This window comes from Phycodurus eques, chromosome 13 (assembly GCF_024500275.1).
Source record: "Phycodurus eques isolate BA_2022a chromosome 13, UOR_Pequ_1.1, whole genome shotgun sequence".
NCBI lineage: Eukaryota > Metazoa > Chordata > Actinopteri > Syngnathiformes > Syngnathidae > Phycodurus > Phycodurus eques.
The window spans coordinates 16,331,249-16,354,433 of NC_084537.1; the positions used below are offsets into that span (position 1 = coordinate 16,331,249).

A 23,185-nucleotide genomic window follows, 5' to 3' on the forward strand; every position below is an offset into this window, starting at 1 on the left:
CTGCCACTTGAAAAATACAGAAAAGATCTTCCCTGCAAATGACACTGGCAGTGATGAGACAATTTCTGTACAGTAAGAACTGCAGTGGAAATAAAGTAAAAAAAAACAAAGCTGCTGTAAAATGTAAATAGTAGCTTATAGTTAACTCCATTGGGGTTACAACAATTTAAAAAGACTCCCTTATAGTTCCCATTGTGTTAAATGTGAGGTGCGGCCACAAATAACAGCACCTTCAAGTAGATAAAACTGCAAAGGACTTAATACTGAGCTCTGGATCCTGCATTGACAATAGCGATAAAGGCACGTTGTTAAGAAATCTGTTAGATTTCACAGTATAATATTATAGTGTGTGTGTGTGTGGCCTCAAGGGGGAGGAAGAGGGGTTACTGCATTTTTTTTTTAAGGCAAATCACTTAAAAATGACTGTAGCAGCAAAAAAAAAAAAAAAAAAAAAAAAAAAAAAAAAAAAAAAAACATAATGATACAAATAGGAATAAAACACTGACCATGTATGTTCAATAGCCTGATATCTTAATAGGATCTCACTCTGTGTGGACACTTTTTACATATAGCACATTATTCTTATTCTATACACTATATGCAGGGGGCCAAGAAAACAAACTCCCCCGCCACAAAAAACATTTACACGAGTATGCCCAAAGTTATACAGTACTCTTTTAAATAGCTTCCCTCTTATTTTAGTATTAAAATATATACTCATAGATTTACAGTACATAACGTCCTTCAAATAAATCCTATGTGGTGTATATGTACAGTTTCCAGAGGACGAGCGTGGAGGAGTCTAGCACTCTTTGGCCGTCTGCATCCTTGACCCGCCTGAAAAACATGAGACAAGAGCAAATTAGATTTTTGAAGTGATTCCCAATCATCCAAAGAATTATCCAGTTTCACTTATTGGTCTGAAAATTATTCATTTATGACAAATAATGACAACTATCTATGGAAACAACCTATAATGACAGGCAGAACAATTTTGTGCTCTTCCACAAGATGGCAGAAGGTACATAACTAACCTCTGCATCCACTTTTTTCCCCCCATTTTTTTTCTTCTGTAAAATACAGCGGTCCCTTGACTTACGAGTTTAATTTGTTCAGTCACAAGCTCGATTTTCCCCATTAAAATTAATTGAAATGCCATTAATCTTTTCCAGCCCCCCCACAAAATACCACAATTGTTTTTTTTAAATGAAGAAAAATAGAACTGCAATTTATAAAAACTAGGGATGGGCTAGTACCGATACCAGGTGTCGGTATCAAATCGATACTTGTAAAGGATGCTGATACTAGCCACCAATACTTAAGGCAAAAAAAGCTCTCACATCAAGTAAGTCCTCCTCGCCAGTAGTTGGTGATACATTTCAGCACTTTGACACATCGGCGAATCATTATGTGCGTCAGAAAGAAAGTACGGCCTTTGTTTGCAATTATCTGTGTTAATTAAAATGTTATGTATCAAAAGTGCTAGTGGTATCGGTACTCAGTATCGGTGAGGACCCAAGAGGGAATACTCGTGCTGGGTATCAGTCTGCTAAAAATGCAAAAGAATCTGTCAAGCAATGCTCGTACCTCCAAAAAAAAAAAGAGATAAGTTGGGGGAGCTCATAAGTCAAGGTACCACTCTAACCACATTTTATTTGGCGGTGTACCGTGAGATTTTATCGAATGGAAAATACAGTACGTACCAGGGCTCAATAAAGGTTGGGAGACACCGATTGTAGGGAATTGTTGCTCAGAACAGAAAAAGTGCAAAGTCTCACCTTGTCTGGTCCGGTGGGTCGTCTGATCCCGTGGACATTCCGAGTCCTGGAGCTCTAAAGAGTCTCTCTTATACGACGAAAACTTAGTCCTCTTAGTGGCCTCAAAGCAGTCCGACTCAGTGTCCGTGTCGAAGCCCTCGTGCATGTAGCCCTGGTACGCCGCGCCGGGCAGTGTCGGGTGCACGGCCACCGTCACGGAGGCCGTGGCCGTCACCATGGTGACGGGCCCCCTGGCCGCGGGGTCGCCGTAGCCGGCGGGCCCTTTAGTCCTGTTTGTCTGAGGCCCTCGGCCGCTCTGTAGCCTAGGACCGCTCGGATAAGTCCGCCCGGGCTGGTGAGCTCTGTCTCCAGGTAGATTATGTTGTCCTGGCTGCTGCTGCTGCTGCTGGTCTCGCTTGGGTCCATCCCAGCATGTCAACTGCGAGCTCAAAGGCGACTGAGCATTGTGTGGAGAGTCAACGGACGGTTCTATCCGTCCTCCGGTTTCCCTTGGCGGCCTCACCACCTGCCATGGAAAACACGCCATACGTAAAGATTTTTAAAACATTGACAGCCATTTTAGCTTAGCCAACATACAAGATTACAAGGTTACAAATGTCCCACAATGAACAGTGGCAGAAGAATACGCCATCACAAGAAGGCATGCTCATGTTACCCCTGTACTTACTTTGTTTCATTAGATTGTTTTATATACATGCAAATATTTACCGTAACTCCAGAATGCCAATGTCAGTAGAAATTTTATGTAAAGAAGAGATGATGCTGAACTGAAATGCTTTGAAATGCTTTCCCCCTGCATTAAAAAAATTTATGTGCGTGTGTGTCGTCATGTGTACCGTGAGTTTCGGAAAGCTGGGATTCTTGCTGGCTTCGAGCAGAATGTGTGAGGTCGCAGGCGGCACACTGTACGGGCTGCGGTCGCAGTACTTGTAATCCTCCTCGCCGATACCCGACGTGCTCGTCATCTCCGAATAGTATTCTGAGTCGGACGTCTCGGAGAACGCCCGGCGGGGGTCGTGGTCGTCCGCGAAGTAACCGTGGTGTGCCATGGGCGGTGGGAGCGGAGGCTCAGGCGAAGGCGCCGGCTGGCGGCTGCCGTCGTCAACCGCTGCCAGCTCGGCAGGGGGGCCCAGCAAGGAGAGGAGGACCGGGAGCAGGACCAAGCCGTTCAGCATTCCAAGAACGGTCAAGATGGCCAACACAGCAAAGAAATATCTAAGAACACAAGAGGTGAGGTACATTAATGCGGGGTCCATGCATACCGATAATCGATACAAAGTTTTTACCCCCTTCCAATATAAGTCAGCAACAGCTCAATTCTTGGATGTCTCGGAAAGACTATACAGTACTTTTTCCTCCCAGATCTGTTCTGAAAACGGTTGGGCCCAACAATTCTAAATGTTCAACAGTTATGTTCACAAATTCTCACTACTACATTCTCAATCATTGGGTGGTTTAAAGTCAATTAAGACCCCCCCTCCCCTCCCCCTGTTCTGATATGAAATGGTCTGGGCCAATAATCGTAATTGTTAAACCTGTTCAATATTTACAATCACAAAATGTTTTACTTTCATATTCTCAATTATCATGTGGTGTAAGTTGTGTTGAAGTGATTTCGTAAATGTTAAACCTGTTCAACATTCATCAGAATCAGAATCAGAATCAGAATCATGATCGCAAATCCGTATGTGTGTGGTCAACACTCAGTTCGGCCGCGCCAGACTCAGTAACTGTGACGTGAAATGGAACAATAGCCAATCAGGAAGCGACCTGAACCATTAACTGCAGTAATAAATGAAAAGGAGTAGATTTTGCAACCGCAATTTAGTTCCCAGATAAGCTAAAAGTTAATTGAGCTTCTGCTAGTACTTCTTCAAAAAATTTTAGAATGGCCCTGTGGTGCCATGCTGCCTCTCACACGTCAGTGTTGGTACTGCACCAGACATCAGGTCTTAAATGTGTGTGTGTGTGTGTGTGTGTATGTGTGTGTGTGTGTGTGTGTGGTGTGCTGTGTTGGTCATCTGGAGTACACCACACATGACGAGCAGTAAGGACACTTGATCCCCCCGCCCCCCAATTCATGTGTGGGGTCTGTCACCTATAAAAAAACAATCAGTCAAGATGTTAAAAATCGATTTGTGCGTAGAGGCACTAAATTGTCAACCGTACTCTAAGGCATGATGAGGGCAAGTAGTTGAGGAGGAAGAATTCTAAGGGAAGCCCGGTGTTTGTGTATCAAAGGCAGAGGATGAGAGGGGGGCAAATCTGATTCCCGCTTACTCCAACCAAAACACCCTTTGATGCCTCATTGGGTGTTGCTACAAGAACGCTTCCCTCCGCGCTCTGTTGTGCGTTTTTGTGTTGCGTGAGTCTCAGCAGAGCTAAGGGGAGGTGCTGGTGGAACTGGGGTAAGGCGCACCACAAGAAAGGGAAACCCGAGAAAATTAGAGAGGAGTCCACTTAAACACTAACAGAAAGCAGAAAGAGCGAGACAGTGAGATGCAGGAGAGGCATTATTGTTGGAATGAAAAAAAAAAAAAAGAAGAAAGACAGGGATAAAAGCCATGTCTTCTGAGGGCCATTCTAAATTTCCATTAATTATCTATAGGGTTTTCCCCATATTAGAGCTGCAGGTATGCTGGAGCCTATTGATGCGGGGGTACACCCTGGACATCCGGATTTTGGCTTGTTTCATTGCCGCTTCTCCAATTCCCCACACCCCCTCCCTCTCCTGCTCAGAGAGGTGGCTAGGTGCTGATGATCGATGTGAGGCTGTTGCTATAAGGATTCTCTACCGACCGACTGGGACAAGAACTGAAGTGGACCACTTCCCCAGAGGCGGTGCTGTATGGATTCTGCATTGACTGACCGAGACAGGTCCTGAGGAAGAAACACCTCCGAGGCGATGTTGTCGATCTCTGTGAACTGTGGGCCTATGAAGCCCTTTTAGACTCTTTTGAGATGAAGGCCTATACAGTTAAACTCGACTTGACTGTTTTTTTGTTTTTCAGAATTGCATGTCGGTCAGCTACCGCTGTATGAAAACAGCACATAAACTGAAGTCGTTCGAATTCTTTGACGCTACGCACGCTCGAAGCCAAGCCGACATGCTGAAATCACCAGTCAGGCGCCGTGCCATTTCGCTCCCCCAAAAACTGCAGAAAACGACAACGGGAGAGCGAGACAGACGCAGAGCGGCGACACCGAGGCGAGAGAGTGGGAGACCGACGTCAGTGAGGACCTCCAACGGCGTCTTGTTCTTCGGAATTCTGTTGTTTACATAAACTTTAATCTTTTCCATTTGCCGTTGGGGTCTGGGGAGTCGTGTGTGAGAACGAGAGCAGGGGTGTGTGTTTACACGTGTGTACGTATGTGGATGAGTGTGTGTACACGCGCCTGCTATTAATTCCGTGCTCACATTTGTAACTCAAGAATCTCAAATCATCTTTCTCCATTGAATAAAAATGGAAATGCCATTGATCTGTTCCAGCTCTCCACACCAAACCCCCCCCCCCCCCCAAAAACAATATTTGTAATGTGTTTTTTTTAACACAAATAGCACCCTATAATATTGTACTTTATAAAAACATACAGCAGCCACCGGGCAGGAGTATAATAAAAAAAAAGTCTTGCAGACATGCGACGAAGAGTTTCACTCGACTATTGCAAGTGATTTAGAAATTTGCAGTAATATTAGTTGTTTTTCACAGACGATAAAGAATATATTCCTAGTAGTATTTTTATATTGTCTATGCGCACCATTTGTATTCAAATATCTATTTCTTAAAGCATTATAACACTGCCACACTGATGCTATTCATTAGCATGTGCATGCCGCTATGCCTAGTATTGTTGTATGTTCTGTATATATTGCTGCTCTGGTGTGTATAGCAGATTTTCACCTATAGTTGTTGGGTCTGGAACATATATCCTGCGATAAATTAGGGTTCATTGTACGTACATGTTTGCACCTTTTCTCCTCCATCTGGATGCAAGGAAGCCACCCTCCGAGCACATCATCGCCTCTCTTTCCACATCTTCTCCTCTCTTTCTCTACTCCCTTGCTTTCAGTTCTGCAGACAAACTGTGCTTTTTATGTCACGGAGGCCCTGCTTGCAGTCTGTGAGCTCAAGGTTGTGGTTTTGGGTTCTGGGCCCGAGACCGCATTCAGCAGAAAAACATTGAGCTATTTGCCTTCTTTTTTTTCCACTCTGACCATGAAACACTGGTAGAAAATGGGCTCACGCACACAAACACAGGACATCCATGTCTGTTGGTGGCCCACGCAAAATCTAACTGCCTGACTAGTTCACTTTTTTTTGTTTTGTTTTACTATGGCACCCAATGCGGAGGCAGACAGCGGCAAACTGATAGGAATTTTTTACACATTCCCGTGAGTGTGTGAGAAGGAGAGACACCACCCAGTGGGTAGGAAAACACTTCCATGTTTACGAGCAGCTGCTACACACCCTTGATGTTTTCTCCATTTGTTGTGTGTTCTGAGGTCGGAGAGACGGATGTGTGTGCATGTGTGTCCCCGGAGTGACAGAACCAGGTGCATGTTTGTTGCCGTGTCTATGTGTGTGGCGTGTGTGTGCATAAATAGGGGTATAACATTTCCACCTGCATGCAACTTTGACTCCCCACAAGGCTTCCTACCATCCCAGGGTGAAGCAAGACAACTGCCTCCACACCACACCGACGTCAAAGCAAAACATTCTCTGAAGGTAACATATGGAGGGTGTCAGACGTAGTATAGTGCCACACCTGTGGTGGGAAGTAACTAAGTATTGTACTTAAGTAGATTTTTCAGGTATCTGTACTTCAGTATTTTTTTTTTCGGATGACTTCTTACATTTACTCCCTACATTTGAAAAAAAAATCTACTCTTTACCTTGTCCAAATAGGTTTGTTACTGTTTTTCCCCCATCAATTTTTACTATTTAGTGTTGTTAAAAACCCTGCCAAATTTGAATGATTAAAAAAATTGTCAAGTTTATATAATTAGGCTTCAAAATAGTCAAAAATCAAGCCATTGTCTCTGCTCTCAAACACTGAAAAATGGATGCTACTTCATCTAGCATCTTTCGTATACTTACATATCCCATTTTTGCCACACCCAAAATATTTTTTTACACATGTATCTGTATTTCTACTCAAGAGTGTGAGTATTTTTGCTATCTGTGATCCACACACGCTTGCGTCTCACCTCATGATAAAGTCAAACTCGGACCCCGCCAGCATGAGAACGCCCAGCAGCGTGGAAATGGCGCCGTCAACCACTGGGGCAAACATGTGCTCCAGAGCCACGGCCGAGCGCTTGTTTCTGGTGCCAATGGCTGTCAGGAAGCCCTGCCGCAGGAAGAGGGGTGGGGGCGGGAGGGGGGGGGGGTTTGGGGGGGGGGTGGAAAGGAGAAATGAGTTGGAAATCTTGCCGATCGCACAAAACTCGCACTTGTGGTGACGAGGCTTGGCACCCTTCAGAATTCCTGGATGTTTTAGTTGGGGGTGGGTGGTTGCATATAGAGCTACAGTAAAGGATGGTATGCTATATGTGAGGCAAGGGGGTTTCAAGTAAGGATGGGAATTGGATGGAATTTCCTTGATCGATTATAAGGGAAATTAACAATCTGTATGTATCTTTTTTTATTACTCTGGTGTACTGAACTATGTGTGAACATAGTCTTAGAATACCCACTAGTGGACTGTTAGGCAGACGTGCTAACCACTAGCCCAGCGTATAGCAAAATCTTGTCGTGTGGACTCACCAGCGCAATGTGAACGGTGAACTCCACGCCGATGCCCACCGAGGCAATGAGGATGACCACAGGGATGGCGCTCAACTTGATACCGATCAAACCCATGATGCCAAACAGCTCCACCGTCATCATGGCCAAGATAAACACCTGAAGATACAAAGAAAAGGAGGTTTTCGGTGAGGAGTGAAAAAAGCCCATTGAAAGAATGGAAGCGAGATGGCGTGAAGATTAAAGATGACGTGAGGGACTGACTTGAGCTCTTTTCCCTTTTCACCCCACACAATCTTTGACCTCAGGGTCTCGGCCGCGTGGCGTCAAATTACCAACCCTGGGGCTAATACTTCTTCTCCATCCCACCATGCTTCTTGCTTCTCCTTCCACAGAGGTGCTCGTAATGATTGACGGAAAGTGAGACAATAGCTCCCTTTATGTTTAACTGTCTGCTTGTGAAAGTACTGCAGCTCATTTAGTTTTTAGTGTTAGTGCTTGTTTTTAATGGGTTTTTACAGTACACTGTACAGTGGTGCCTTGAGAGATGAGTGACTACACCTACAAGATTTTGGAGATACAAGTCGTCATTCGGACAATTTTTTGCTTTGACTTGCAAGCGCAAATTTGCAAAACGGCATTGACATGCTAACGGACGGACAGATAATATAACAATATTCTATAACAATATAGTGAGTTATATTTTTCCAGTCGGCACGGTGGGTGACCGGTTAGCACATCTGCTTCAAAGTTCCGGGGATTCACATCCCGGCCCCGCCTGTGTGGAGTTTGCATGTTCTCCCCATGTCTGGGTTTTCTCTGGGCACTCTGGTTTCCTCCCACATCCCAAAGACATCCGTGGTAGGTTGATTGGAGACTCTAAATTGCAGTAGGTGTGAATGTGAGTGCGAATGGCTGTTTGTGTCTTTGTGCCTTGCGATTGGCTGGAGACTGGTTCGGGGTGTACCCCGCCTCCCGGCCGAAGATAGCTGGGATAGGCTCCAGCAGCCCGCGACCCTAGTGAGGATAAGCAGTAAAGAAAATGGATGGATGGATGGATGATATTTTTCCTTCTTAAAAAACACAAACACTTTTGTTTTTGAGGGGTTATGGTTAAGATGCAGTGGATTAATGACTTACATTCATTTCAGTGGGGAAAGATGATTTGAGATACAAGTGTTTTAAGTTACGAGCGTGGTCACAGAACAAATTAAACTCATATCTCAAGGCACCACTGTACTGAGACGTGTAAATAAATGATGCTTCCGCTGGTGCAACCACAGACGAGAAGGCTGTTCCTACGAGCTTTTGATCCCTGCGGGGCCTCCGCGCTGGGGCACGGTTAAATTGCAAAATGATAAAAGCCGTTTTAATGCTTGACCACCACATAGAGGCTGACTGAAAGCTTCCAAAGGCGGGCGGCTGCATGGAGACTACACACGCATATACGTATGTGTGTGTGTGTTTGTCTGATTTCAGTCTAATTAAACACATTCCAGCAGAAACTGCAACTGTTGTTGTGCTCCAGCCCACCCCCTCGAATGGCTGTGGACATGCATTTGTGGGGGGTGGGTGGGCACCAGCTTGTGTGTGAAACATTTTCTAACGACTCAACACTGTCTCTCTTTTTCTGGCTCACACATTTCTCTGATGGATGGGTCGAGCGGGCCAAGGTCGCGACTGGGCAGATCGGTCCTGTCCCCCGAGCCTCTCGTTCTCCCTCTGACAAAAGCAGTGATGGAGTTGGAGGTAGGCTCTGGGAGGGCAAAGTCTTTCTCGCTCCTTTGCATTCCCTTTTCTAAGGCCGGCCCTGCCTACATTAGAATGACAAAGGTCCCCCGTATCTGTGTGCGCACCGGCCCTCCGCAGAGCCGGAGGGGCCCCCCGTTGGACGATGTTATTGAGCTGTGCCGAGCGGTTTGAGAGGAAAGAGGAGAGCAAGACGAGCACAGAGGAAAAGTAATCACGTTGCTGAGGTGGAAAATATTGAAGACGGAGTGGTGGACTCACAATGATGCCGGCGGTCCACGGGTTGAGCAGGAGCAGAGCACAAACCAGGAAGGTGCACGCCAGTACCACGCTGATGGCCAGTAAGAACCAATGTCGGAGGCCTATGTACTGCTCCCAGAAGAGGAACGGGTATCCGTTGGGGTAGTTGAACACGCCCTTGCGGCTGAACTCATCGCAGATGGCCCGCACGCTCTCGATGGCTTCTACGAAGTCGCCGGCTTGCCGCAGCCCGTTCAGGTAGTAGGGAAACTGAGCGAACTCCAGGGGCTCTGCGGCCGGAACTGCAAGGACGAGAAGGAGGGCAGGATGTGAGGAGGATTCTATATTAAGGAGTTTAATATCAGAGGTCATGTGTGTCCTGCATAAAAATATCCAATTTCACTTAATTGGTCTCCAAATTATTATTGAAGCTCTCCATGTGCCTCGTTCTTGGATTTCTGCTAATAAAGCAGCTTTGTGTTTCTGCCAGTAAAAAAAAAAAAATGTTCTGTTACCTTCTCAGATTTTTCATTTAATTTTTTTTTTTTTTTTGGGTTAAAAATATGGTTTCTCTATAGTGCAGATTTTGACCTATCGTGTGAATCTGGAACGTAACTTCTGCGATTGAACGGGGATCACTGTATTGACTTTTTGTGACGTTTTTGTTTGGTGGTGTGCCTTGGCTCAACAGGAAATATTGCAATATAGGAAAAGTCTCGGACACTTACTGCGCAGATTCTCCCCCGTGGTGTCGTACTTGTCGTGGATCCACTCTCTGGGATGGGGATAGAAGTTGGCCTGGGAGGCGGCGTAGCCCAGTGGATCATTACTAACCCACACCGTCAGGTAAATGTAAAACACCTCGGGGGGGATGTGACCCTCTGCATCCACCAGCCGACGAGAAGTGAGCTACAAACGGAAACATTTCTTAGAACAGATGCCAAACAGACACGTTCATAGCGTAACACAGAAGTAATGTCTCATCTTACCTGGCTGTAGTTGAAGGGTTCTTTCTTGGAGCCGGTCTGGATGAGGAGTTTGTACGCTAGGGCGCCGTCCTCAGTGCCGTTCCGATAGCTGTCCGAGGTGATCCTTCCCGCCAGCCAGTCTGAGTCGAAAGCGGCCTGAAGACCTGTAAAAAGTGACATGAAAAGATTACCACGGTTTGTCATCTTCATTTCTGCTTCGGCGAAACTATAAGAGCAACCTTCGAGGGTGGGTGTATAAAAAAAAAAAAAAAAAAAAAAAAAAAAAAAAAGTGAAATATCAAGTTTCTCTTTCTGTCTCGTTTTGGCCAGCTGGCTTTGATTGACCTGTTAGCTATTACTTCCTCCTGACTGGGCCCCTGACATGTCCTAGCCGGAGGACGGACACACACACACACACACACACACACACACGAAGACGCACATGCAAAAGATAACCTCCGACCCCACTCCAATCTGTCTACTGCTCCACCCCTGAGCCCAGGTGGATCGCGGTAAACAGTACAACTGAACTTTCACTCACCTTTCTCACCCAACCTCGAATCCAACACTTATTAATTCACTCCAAGCCTTAGTACACCTGAAAAAACCTGTCGCCCACCCCCAACCCCACTGACATCACTATCACTCTATTCTCTGACTCCATCCATCCATTTTCTATAGTGCTTGTTCTCAACTGTACTCATCTATTCCCTGACTGGCTTTAAGAAAAAAAAGAAACAAAAAAAAACTACCTCAAAACACAATAATGTACCTCTGAGCCAGTCCTGGAAGTAGTGCAGCCACATACGGGGCAGTTTGCCATCACTGTCTCGGACCACGGATCTGACCGAGTTGAAGGCGTTGTGTAGCTGGATCAGAAGTCTCTGTGAGCGGGCGTAATCGAACCCATCCGTGGTGACCAGATACATATTGTAGAAGGAGAAGTATTTGAACTGGGCGTCGATGAAGTCATACTCCTTGGTGTCACGTGGCACAATGTCAGTCAGGTAGAGGCCATCGTGCACCATGGTGGTCCCGTACAGGCTGAGGCCCAGGAGGCCCAGGAAGAGGATGACCACAATGGCTTTGCTCTTGGGCTTGAGGAGAAGTGGACCGTATTTCTCCCTGGCAAAGTGGGATAGGTTCCAGTGGAGGAAGGGGAGCGGGACACACTTTTTGCCCAATTTGGAGTCCTCCACCTGGGCTAGGAGATCCCGGGTAGAGCTGGAGGTTGGCGTAAAGAACTGGGAGCCGTAGGGATCCTGAACGGGGGTAGTGGGCGTAGGTGTGATAGCTAGAGGGGAAGAAAACAAGTGTTACAACAGTTCAAGTTACCAAGTAAAGTGGTGCCTTGAGATACAATTGATCCAAAGAAGTTTTAAGGCACCGCTGTTTTTTTGCCACCTGTGCCCTATTACCTTGTGAATGGGAAGTAGGACATAGAATTATTGAAGTCGGGCTGGTGGAGATCTGAGAGGTTGGTGGCAGGATCGTGACAATGTGCTGCCCGGCAGCGTCACACTGCGTGAACGCCTGCACTGTGGTGGTGATCTGCGTACTGGTGGTGATGGTGGAGCCCGTCGCGTACTGGTGCGTATGTGATGCCGGCGCCTGGCTTTGCTCGGCGCCATCCAACAGCTCGTGCGGGGACAGGTGTATGACCCGGTCGGCGCAAGGGCTGTACAGGCAGCACAGGACGTCCAAGCGCTTGTCTTTGCGCCGGTGGAGGTCCAAGCTGAGTATGGCGGGGAAGATGAGCAGCACCATGGCGAAATTAAACACCACCACAATGGCTGCCTGAAAGGAAGGAGACAACAAAACGAGATTGAGAACATCATATGAAATTAGAGACAGCCTGAGTTGAGGAGGAGCGAGGTTATTTTTCTTCGGTATTGCTGGCTACAGTCCAGAGAAATATTTTGCTTTAAACCTCAGGTGTCAAACGCAGATCCATAATAACCAAATGCAGGGCCAATTATGTAATATGATGTGGTGATTATTAAGTTTCCACATAACGAATATTAGGTCAGATACAAGAATTGTAACTCTACAATTGTACTCTACAAACACAGAGCAACTCAGCTTCGGGCTAGCAGATGTCATCGCTAGCCATATTATTTTTCAAGAAATCTTTAGCAGCCTTTAAACAGCCTCTGCCTTCAGATTGAGCTAAAGCAGCAACAAATGCAATTATTAATGGTTTTATAGCTGTCAAGGTACATTTATTCACCCTCTAGTAGACGACAGACAGCACAAGCACTTTTAGAGTAATCAGCGATAAAATTGAATAAAATAATTGCATGCAAGGGGAAAGTTCAAATACAACCTAATGGCTGCTTTCTAGGAAGTATCTCTCTATTTCTCCTTAGGCAAGAACATACATGAAAAGGGCATTTATCACCTGTCTTATGCAACAGCCCCCCCCCCCCAACCACAGGCATCTTATTTTGTTTCAGAGCAAAACGATGATACACTATAAGAAAGAAAGAGGAACGAGATCTACTTTCTTACTCTCACACTAAAACAAGATTATATGAGGTTATAATTACCCTAGAAAACATTTTACAGGTGCAAAGGCATATATTTTTCTAATAATAGCACAACAATTCACATTGTTCAAACTGTTTCTATTGCACTTGTCTGCATCATTCATTGCCTATAAAGAAGACAAACTATTGATGTTGCACATTCCTAAAAAGATTGAGCTGTTTAATTTTCTTTTTGTCATTAAATCTGTTCCAGTTTTCAGACATTTTTTTTTTTGCATTTTGTTCCCTTACTGTACCGAATGTGAACCAAACCATGGTACGTACTGAACTGTGATTTCTGTTATGCCCCAAAGTATATGTATAACCAGGCTCTCTAAGGGCAACCATAACCACCATGTGGCCCATGATGAAAACAGGTTAGACATCCTTGTTCGAAACAATGGACCAGGAACATTAAGCAGACAAGGCAGGGAGAAACAGACCAGAAGGTAAAGCTCTCCAACTATTAGGAAGAGAGAGAGAGAGAAAGAAGCTAGGAGGAGGGGGTGGGAAATATATACAAATATGCCGCGAGTCTGAGCTAAACCATAAGCCTTCAGCAGGCCCTCGCTGCAGCCCCCCGGAGCTGACGTCCTGACTGGCTGCGGTTTGCACTGTGTGCACTAGCGGGAGTGTGTATTTGTGTGTTGCGGACCACCCACGGTTAAGTCACAGATCAGAGCAAAGCGCCTCGACGGGCCAGTGATATACGGATCCGAGTGCTCCCCTCAAAGTTCTCTCTCTGTATGCTCACTGCTTTGCTCATACTCTTCCACAATGCACGCACATACACACTCTTGGGGAGGGAAAAAAAAAAAAAAAAAAAGAGTTGGCGCTGTTGGTGCAGCGGCCATAAAAAATGGGAACAAAGGCTTTCCCCTAATCTGAATAAATGTCACCTCTCTTAAGTTATCCCTTTCATTTTCAAAGAAGCCGTGGGCCTCTCAGGGCGCAATTGTGTTTATTTCTTTGCATAAGAAAAAAAAACTGAAAAAGCATACCTGCAAGGAGAAAGCTCGCAGGGCCGGGATGGGCACGAGGGCGGCCATGAAGAAAGCGATCATGTTGTTGATGGAAGTCAGAGCCACGCTGGTGCCCGTGCGACGCAAACAGTCTCCGGTCCGCTCCTGGGGGAGAATACATCTTAGAGGAGAAGGAGGGAGGAGGGAAGGAGAAAACAGAATTGGAAAGGGACGGTACCTTAAACGGAATGTTACTACCGGCCTCTGTGAAGGAGTGAGCCAAAAGAAACATGTCATCCACACCAATTCCAAGTGCCAGGAAGGGAAGCACCTGGGATGAGAAACACAAAGGGTCAGAGAGAGTATTCGGCATCACAACCAAGCCTTCACATCTAACCATGTTGGCCTAAACACAGAAGAACCTCAAAAGCACTGACATTTAAAGCCTAAATTCAAATATTTGTATTAATTTCTTCCCAACAGTCTATAGTATTCTCTTCATTTTGTAGAATTTCTCTTGGCTGCACTGCTTCCAGTATGTGGATGTTTGATATTGCTGTCAAATCAGATTTCAGCCTAACTATATTAGCAAAAGGACTGTTTCTTGGACCAACCACATTTCACATTTGTGTAACATCAGCCTTTTTACATCCTCTGATCTGTTGGTCAGAGCAAAACTGCTCGACTAGCAAAACATGTTATAGCAATCTGCATACATCAGGGCTCCAGACTGCCCCCAAATTGCACATTTCGCCCCTAAAATTTGAGACAGTGCAAGTAACTTTTTTCCATAAGTGCTTTAATAGTGTGTGACCCTGAATGTTCTGCTTGCGCCTTAGAAATTTTAGGGGGCCACTGTGAAAAAAACAAAAACGTTTGTCTGGAGCCAGGCACGTTAATACATTTGATAATCATCATCTCTGATGAATTTTTTTTTTAAACATGTTGTGTTTTGTTTTAAAATGTTAGATAAATATTGATTCTGAACTGCTTCAGATGTATGTGGCACAGTTGGGTGCATTTTTGTATGGTATTGATGGTTTCTATGATTGTGACTTGACAGTGGGGGTATTAAGAAGCGGATTAAATCTCCACTGAAGGCCCAAGTACCAAATGCTCACCCCTAAGACCTAAAGAGACAGCAGCCCCTTTTTGCTCTTGAATAAAGTAGTAGTTGTCTATGTTGTTACCTGAGTGGTGGCGGCATTGAAGGAGAGTCCCAGCAGAGAGCAGAGGCCCAGTCCCGCAGCTACCGACAGGGCTACCAGCAGCACGCCGGCCAGCCCCACAGCCCCCTGGGATTTGGCACAGTCCCACCTCAGCATGGTCACACAGGCATAGGCCAGCTGGAGATAAAAACTCACTTGTGTCAAATCTTCAGTAATCCGAAAAAATGGAGGGGTCTTGGTTTTGTCAAAATCGATGGACAAATCAATTGCTACGCTCACCATGAGCAGGTACCCTCCGGCTACTCGCAGGACGCTGACATCGGAGAAGGACTTCATGATGTCGTTGAGGGTGGTGGTGGAGAAGGCGTGGATGGACTGGCTGGAGTTAGTCGGGATACTCTGGTGGACCACCTGAGGGATAAACGGCAATAAATCAGTACAAGGCCCTGCAAAGTGCTTCCAAATTTCCTCACGTCAGCCTGTCCAAATACTATTAGCGTTAGACATAAGAAGGCAAAGCACTGAGTTGGATGCCATTACATACATTCTGCACATTGTTTATTTAAAATGAAAGCGCCCACTACAACCAGTGCTTGCATGTCCCTTTCAACGCCGCCGTATTTAAGAGCCCCCCTAAACTGAAAAAGTCCTTTGAAAGAGAACACGAATGTGTGTGTATGTTTTCACATGTGCTAGTGTGTGTACGTATGACAACCGAGGAGTAATGAGCGCAGATGCCAGAGGTTGCAGTGTCAAAGGTGAAAGGAATGGGGATCACATGACTCAAGAGGCTGCCATGAACGCGACTCAGCTTTTTTGGGATAATATATCATCGCCATTGCAATCTGAAAGCCATATTTTTGTTTGTTGCGATGTGTTTTGGTTTGGTTTAGTCAGATAGCGCGATACTTCTTCGCCCTGAAACGTAATTCGCTCGCCCTCCCACCCTCTCTGCTTAGCCCCGCAGTGGTGGGTGTCAGCTATCACAGCAACAGCTTGTTCCCATAACGAGGGCTCTGACAGTGAGAGATGATTGGCCTGCCACACACACACTCACACACACAAACACACACACACACACACTTCGCTCTGCGATTTGCTTACAAGGAAGCTGACGGAATTCCAACATGAGTGAGAGAGTGCGTAAGAACATGGAAATATCTCCTCATTGTATGACTGCAGAGAGACGCACATTTACATGATTGCTACTGAGGTTTAAAGTTTGCAAAAAACAAACGGGACACCTGTTTGGAGTTACAGTGGAACCTCCAAATTCGAAAAATGTTGTACAATTTGGAGTTTGACCAAAATCGTTGGGGGAAAAAGTGAAACAAAACGAGTGATGGCAAAGAGTAGGGTCACAGGGGAGCTGGAACCTATCCCAGCTCAGTTGGGGAGCGGGGCATCCTGTACTTGTTGCCAGCCGAGCGGAGGGCACACACAGACAAACAAAGCATTCACACCTATGGACAACTTAGGGACTTCAATGAACCTAAGAAGAATATTTTTGGAATGTTGGCATAAGCCAGAGAACATGCAAACTCCAAACAGGAATGTCAGAGCTGAGATTCGAACTGCGAACCTCCCAAATGTGAGGCAGACAAACTAACCACTACTGCAAAGTGTGATGATAATAGAAAGTAATGGAGCAGAAAATATATATATGGCAATGATATTATAGTGAGCAGCACAGTGACCTCGTGGTTAACAAATCTACCTCACAGTTGAGAGGTCCTGGGTTCAAATCTCAGCTTGCGCCCACACTCGAAAAACATGCATGTTAACTACTCAAAATTGTCCATCCGTGTGAATGTGAGTGTGAACGGTTATTTCTCTAGAAATGCCTTGTGACTGACTTGGTGCCCAGTCCACCTCACCTCTCACTTAAAGTCAGCTGTGATAGGCTCCAGCTCACCCACAAACCAATAAGGATAAGTGCTACAGAGAATTAATAGGTGGATGATGTTATGGCAAGCACCCATGATGTCATCCCTAGTCCCTCGCCCAAATTTAAAAGGTATCTGTGGATTTGCAGTGATTACATAATATTAACCAGCGTCCTCCCTACCTCCACAAACTTCCGCTGCCACGACTCCAGGATGGCCGTAGCCTTTTCTTCATTCCAGTTGATGTCGTGGATCTCATAGTCGTCTTTAAAGTGCTCGTACAGCTGTTTGGGGCTCATCAACAGGAACATAGTTTGAAGAGCCTCCGCGCTGCACAAAAAAAAGAAACAAAAATAGCACAAGACATTAAATTTAGCAACATAATTCTCCCCTAAGTTTACAAGTGCTCCTAAAAAAGCAGGTGTTAGTGTTATCTGGTCAGTCTGCCGCTCTCTGGGCCGCCGTCCCAGACTACAGAAAAGGTTTTCTTGGCACAAGCGAGGTGAGCGGCAAGTCTGCTCAAAAAGTGATCATAAATCAAACGTGTGTGTGTGTGTGTGACTCTCTCGCAGATGGGATGGGAATCCTCTTTCATTCACGGCTCTGCTGCTCGGGCCCGCGTGGGTCGCAATCTGGGCCCGGACCCAATGCGGTCAGTGCGCTGTTTAAATCCAGTACACGTCAAAGTAAAGAAAGAAAAAGAAGGGAACGCATCTTATTGACTGACTGGCTTCAGAACATTTTTTTAAATTCTATTTGAGTTGTCAGTGTTTCCCAACCTTTATTGAGCCAACGGCACATAATTTACATGAGAAATTTTTACAAGACACAAGAGAAAAAAGTCACAAAATGTACATACAGTGGTACCTTAACTGACGAGTTTAATTAGTTCCGTCATCAAACAGGTGAATCAATTTACATGTCAAATCAATTTTAACCATTGAAATTAACGGGTGGGCCATTAATTAGTTCCAGACCCAAATTTGTTTTGATATGTGCCTTGAAGGGGCATGGCCTCGTGATTGACATAATGAGCATGCGTCAATTAGCCTGCGTGTGACCATCAAGACTTGAGTTATGGCCGACAGCAGCACCTTGGGAGTATTCTAATTTTACATTTGTGTGTTCGACTGTTTGTCCCGTTCAATAAACGGCTGAAAGTGCATAGTTACCTTAGTTTCTTCATTTTATTGTATTACTTTGCTCCAGCAACAGCTCACTGACACTTGCAACTACAACAACAACAACAACAACAAAAATCGACCTAGCAATGGTTCTGTAACGGAAACAAATCTTAAATTAGGGCACTCGTATGTTAATGTGCCAATGTATACTGAAATAATGATGATGTGTGGTGGAGCATTTTATTGTTCTGCCTGTCAATGTATGTCACTGGCACAGACAGATGATCAAAGATACATTATTTGTTGTACCTTTTGCACCAATTAAGTGGCATTGGATAATTTCCCATGGCACCTGATGATCTCTCATGGCAAACTAAATGTGGCTGGGAATCACTGGCTTACACTAAATGTTCGATGGAAGGCCTTTATGTGGCAGTAAGTCATCTTTAATTGGCCTACATTGCAGCAGGGTCACGTAGGGAAGCGATCCCACTTGGTATGAGGCATTCCGAGCATGTGTCATCAAGGGTTTTTACGGGGTTGAAGCGGATTCCGCAGTCACGGGACTCAGTGACGGGACATCTGCTGGGCGTTTTCACCTGCGCCTAAAAATAAGAACTCCTAGTAGGAGGCCAAGCTTACCTCGTCAGAGCATCTTGGGTGTTCTTCATGCGCCCGCCCAGGATCAGCTCCTCCTGCCAGTGCATAAACTTCCGGCTAAAACCGTGGCAACCGCCTTGGAGGTGTCCGGTGATGTCAGGAGGCTACAAGGGAAGAAGAAACATGATGAGCCACTTGGATCATGTACTTCCTCTTGGTGAATAATGTGTTGGGTGCAGCCATACCTCTAATAGTTCCTTGTTAGGAGCACTGAGAGGGCAGTCGGGATCCGATGGGTCCAGACACGGCCTGTTCATGTAGGCGTGGCCCACCTGCAGAATCGCACAAAAGGAGTTAATGCATGAAACCATAAGGGTAAGTCACAGAGATCCTATTAAGTAAAGCGAAATCCCACCTGGGCTTTGTCCAACATCTCCTTAAATCCTTCCAGGGATGTGAACTGACTCAGTTCCTCCATGAGCTTGACTGGATCCAGATTCATCCACTGGATGTCTGGCATACCCCTGCGGAGCAACCATTGATGATCAACACCAACCCAAACACATCCCAAGAGCTACAAAACCAAACGCTTTGTGCACTCTGTTTAAGGAAAAACTGTTTCAGTCCGCTTGATCGCTCCCCTCCCCTCAGCAGATACAGGATAAAATGGCCTTTATTATCCCATTTCACACTGCCACAATGCCCAGGGGAAAGGCATGGTGGCTTCCAATCCTCAGTGCCCTGCACCGAGTCATAACAATTACCTCTGCCTTCCAAACATCTTGATATGTTTCACCTCCACACAGAGGGGTAAAAATACAGTCAAAAGTTCAATTCAACGCTCAACTACCTTCGCTTAAACTCTGGGAAGAATCCCAAAGTATCCCAAGTTGCCATTTTACACACAAAAAAAAAAACAGTGGAGACACGATGTTGACGGAACTGTGTGTGCTCTTACGTAGCAAGAAAGCATTGCATGATACTTATATCAAAATACTTGTCGGACTGCGACAATTGTGTTCACCACAACAGGCAAGAAAATTCTGTGTTATTAAATTAACACCCCGATACCACTTTATCTGTCTTAAAGCAGCAATTTTCAAAGTATGGTTAATCCTGGTATGCAGGCTCTCTCTAGTGGTCGACAAAATAATCACTGAAATAAATGTTCGAATTGTGCATAATATTACAGTGGCCTAAATTTTTTTTTTAAAATCCTGTACAGTTGCTTCAGCTGTATTTAACGTTGAGGTTAGGTAAAAACATTTGCATATTATCTTCAAGAACGGTTTGTGTTTAAACATTTATTGAGGTACGACCTTTATTTAGTCACTTTAACTTTAACTCTCTACATAGGTTTATTCTTGAATTATTTCCCATTTTGACTTCTTTATGTGTGTGTGTGTGTATATATATATATATATAAATTTTCACAATGCTTTCTCATTAGCTCACTTTGGTTTTGTTGTGCTAGTTTGTATGACAGTCGTACTTTTAAGAGATTTTGTTTTTTCCTAACAAGTAATACTGATGCTATTAATATGCTTAATTGGCGCTAACTTTTTGGATGGACAACTCTACCTCAGAATATTGCTTGGTTGACTTTGTCCACCACATTCTGTGTCAGGACCGTTTCTACAGTACAGCCACACACACACACATGCACACACACACACACACACAAAACTGTGCAAAAAAATACTGATTGAATCTATCATGGCCCCTTTTTGTTTTTTCAGATTACTGCTCTCTGTTGTCACGCATTTTTTTTTGTCTCCCTTTTGTTGTTGTTGTGTTTCAGCAGAAATGATGCGTAAGAGGAACAACCGTGGCTGGACTCCCCATCCTCAAATCCTCCGCGCAAAAACAATTCATAATAAATAAATAACAACAGATGCCGAGATGGCAGAGTGCGGCACATTCAGAACACTTGGCCCTCTTGAGTGGAGTGGGAGAACATAACAACGTAGGCCCTTGACGGGAACATAAACAAATTTGCAAAGAAAGCTCGGCTGTACAGACTTTTTTTATAAATGAAGCGCTCAATTGAAATATCACTTCTGGCTCTCGAGAACCTTTGGAAAAGGAGGGTAAAAAAAAAAAAAAAAAACGCCCCAGACTCCACTGTTAACCATCTTGTTGCCTCTCTGTGTCTTTCTTGAGGGACTTGAGGTTTGAATGCGGCCCATTTTATTTGTTGGACAACTTGGGGAGCTGGGAGCGCGGGGGCATTACCATGAGAATGGCAAGTGTTAGCCGTGAGCTGACAAAGCCGGGGCACCCCCCAACTCCCAAACTTCCCTCCCTCCATCCCTCCACTGGGGCCCCTGCACTGATGGACACTCACTCGTAAACTGAAAGAATGCTTACCATTGTCTGATCCAAAGGGCTCCCCTGCTACCACCACCACCGCCACCCCACCCTGCTTCCCTCTACAAGCCCACCATCTCTTCCTCACTGCCTCACTTTCTCTTTTTGAATTTCCCTGTCAGGACACCCCCCACCACCACAGCCCGGGCCCTAAAAGAACTCTATTACTGACCGCCGCTGTCAGTCACAGCTCCCACTGACACCCTGAGTGTATCTTTCCGTCCAGCGTGTGGTAAAGGTTATGAACATCACCCCAAAAAAGTCTTTGCTACGGAGGCGGCATGGCTCAGGTGGTAGAGTGTTCGACAGGGTCACATGCCCTTGTGACCCTGTCGAAGTGTCCTTGAGCAAGATTCTGAACCCCCAGTTGCTCCTGACGCTGCTTCATCAGTAGGTAAATAAGGCGAGAGTGCTAAAGCGCTTTGACTACCACGAAGTTAGAAAAGCGCTATACAAGTGAAAGAAATTTACATTTACCATCCTCCAGAGGCTGTCTAACATGGCTGCAATGCATCAAGAAAATAACTATTGCTTGTCATCTACTATGCTTACAAAAGTAGCTCCCCTCTGCTTCTAAATTACATTAATATACAAGGGAGTTACAGCAAATTACAGATAAATACACATAAAAAAGTGATGAATACATATTGGCTAACTAGCTAGGAGCTAACTTTGGCAGGATAATGAGTGTCAGCTAACAGAGAAGGAGAAGGAGAAGAAGAAGACTTGACTGTTTTGGCAACTTATAGCTGTGATTACAATAAAAAGAATTTCATGTGAGCTTTAAGACTAAATGTTTGCTTCCATTAGCTAAGATATTAAGTCCCATTTCTTGGTTATGTAGCTCATTATTGTAAATGTCCAATGAAAAAAATGATTGAGAAATGAACATTTTCCAACCTTAGCAACCTGTTGCTGTGATGAAAAAGTCACGGTAGGCTATGAGCTAACTTTAACAGGCCAGCAGGTGTTAGCTAAGCTGGTGTAATGTATTTAAATGTGTATATAAAAATGACCAAGAAATTAACATTACTAAGGATTAATATTTGATATTTAGCCTTGGTAAACTGGTGCTGTGATTAAAATAAAAAGTATTGTCTCGGAACTGTGGGACTATGAGCTAACTTTGGCAGACGAACTAAGATGTTAGGTCCCATTACTTGGTGATGCAGTTCATAACTGTGAACATGCAGTAAAGAATGACAGAGAAATGAACATTTTACTGTCTTATCTGTTGCTGGAATTTAAAAAAAAAAAAAAAAAAAAAAAAAGTGTTCATGTTTTAGCTTTTAGGCGGTGAGCTAACTCTGGCAGGCTAATGAGCATTAGCTGTCGTGACTTCACCCAGTGATGTCACTCATTAACGTAAATGTTCGAATAAAAAAAGATGCTTTCCCTAAAATAAGTAAGTAGTGCGAGTATTACATCACTTACGGTAAATAGGCGGAACCTCCCTGTAGCTTGGCCCCTTCCCAAAAACAATCCAACGGGGTGATGATCATACAAGGAAATAGCTTGTCAATCATCTGGGAATGGGAAAACATCAACAATTACACACGCATCAAGAGGAAATGTTAAATTGGTCAAAATAATATTATTAAAGAATGCTGAAACTTACCCTTTCAATCATGACATTTTCAATTATAGGGACCCCGGATTTATAGCATATTTTGTTGAGATCCCATGACCTATGGGAGCAAACACAAAACAAATGAAATCAACTATTTTTATCAAACAAAACACAAGATCTTGCTCATGAAACTCTCCACTTACTTTCCAAACAGTGACACCTGGACCTTGCTGGCAGACAGTGTGGCTTCCATGTGCACCAGCAAAGCCTCCTGGGTAAGAATGTTGGTGCCCCGTTCTTTGGGGGTCTGGATGAGCATCTGTGAGGTAAATATGGACTCCTCGCCTTGCTTCTCCCTGGTGTAGTGAAGTTCCTGGCTCACCCGGCTACCAGCTTTGGGAGGGGAAAAAAAAAAAAAAAAGGATCCTTTACCTATGCAGTTCATCTTTTGTATTCACACATCACTGCAGCCATCCATCAATGTTACACATTTG

At 44.8% G+C, this 23,185-nt stretch overlaps 1 protein-coding gene across 1 annotated transcript in view; it reads right to left on the bottom strand.

The window, feature by feature from the left end:
- Nucleotides 1-490: 490 nt before the first annotated feature.
- ptch2 (patched 2) overlaps nt 491-23,185 on the bottom strand; it is a 39,719-nt gene continuing 17,024 nt past the window's right edge. The window contains exons 3-23 of the mRNA XM_061693779.1: nt 22,895-23,084; nt 22,740-22,809; nt 22,556-22,647; nt 19,167-19,275; nt 18,997-19,083; nt 18,794-18,915; nt 17,210-17,357; nt 15,421-15,552; nt 15,163-15,318; nt 14,211-14,303; nt 14,012-14,137; nt 11,901-12,279; nt 11,255-11,776; nt 10,504-10,646; nt 10,243-10,423; nt 9,536-9,816; nt 7,547-7,684; nt 6,988-7,130; nt 2,615-2,993; nt 1,779-2,283; nt 491-837 (exon numbers count right to left, since the gene is read on the bottom strand). Of these exons, the coding sequence (XP_061549763.1) occupies nt 803-837; nt 1,779-2,283; nt 2,615-2,993; nt 6,988-7,130; nt 7,547-7,684; nt 9,536-9,816; nt 10,243-10,423; nt 10,504-10,646; nt 11,255-11,776; nt 11,901-12,279; nt 14,012-14,137; nt 14,211-14,303; nt 15,163-15,318; nt 15,421-15,552; nt 17,210-17,357; nt 18,794-18,915; nt 18,997-19,083; nt 19,167-19,275; nt 22,556-22,647; nt 22,740-22,809; nt 22,895-23,084 (4,031 nt within the window). The 3' untranslated portion in view covers nt 491-802. The remainder of the gene's footprint in view (nt 838-1,778; nt 2,284-2,614; nt 2,994-6,987; nt 7,131-7,546; nt 7,685-9,535; nt 9,817-10,242; nt 10,424-10,503; nt 10,647-11,254; nt 11,777-11,900; nt 12,280-14,011; nt 14,138-14,210; nt 14,304-15,162; nt 15,319-15,420; nt 15,553-17,209; nt 17,358-18,793; nt 18,916-18,996; nt 19,084-19,166; nt 19,276-22,555; nt 22,648-22,739; nt 22,810-22,894; nt 23,085-23,185) is intronic.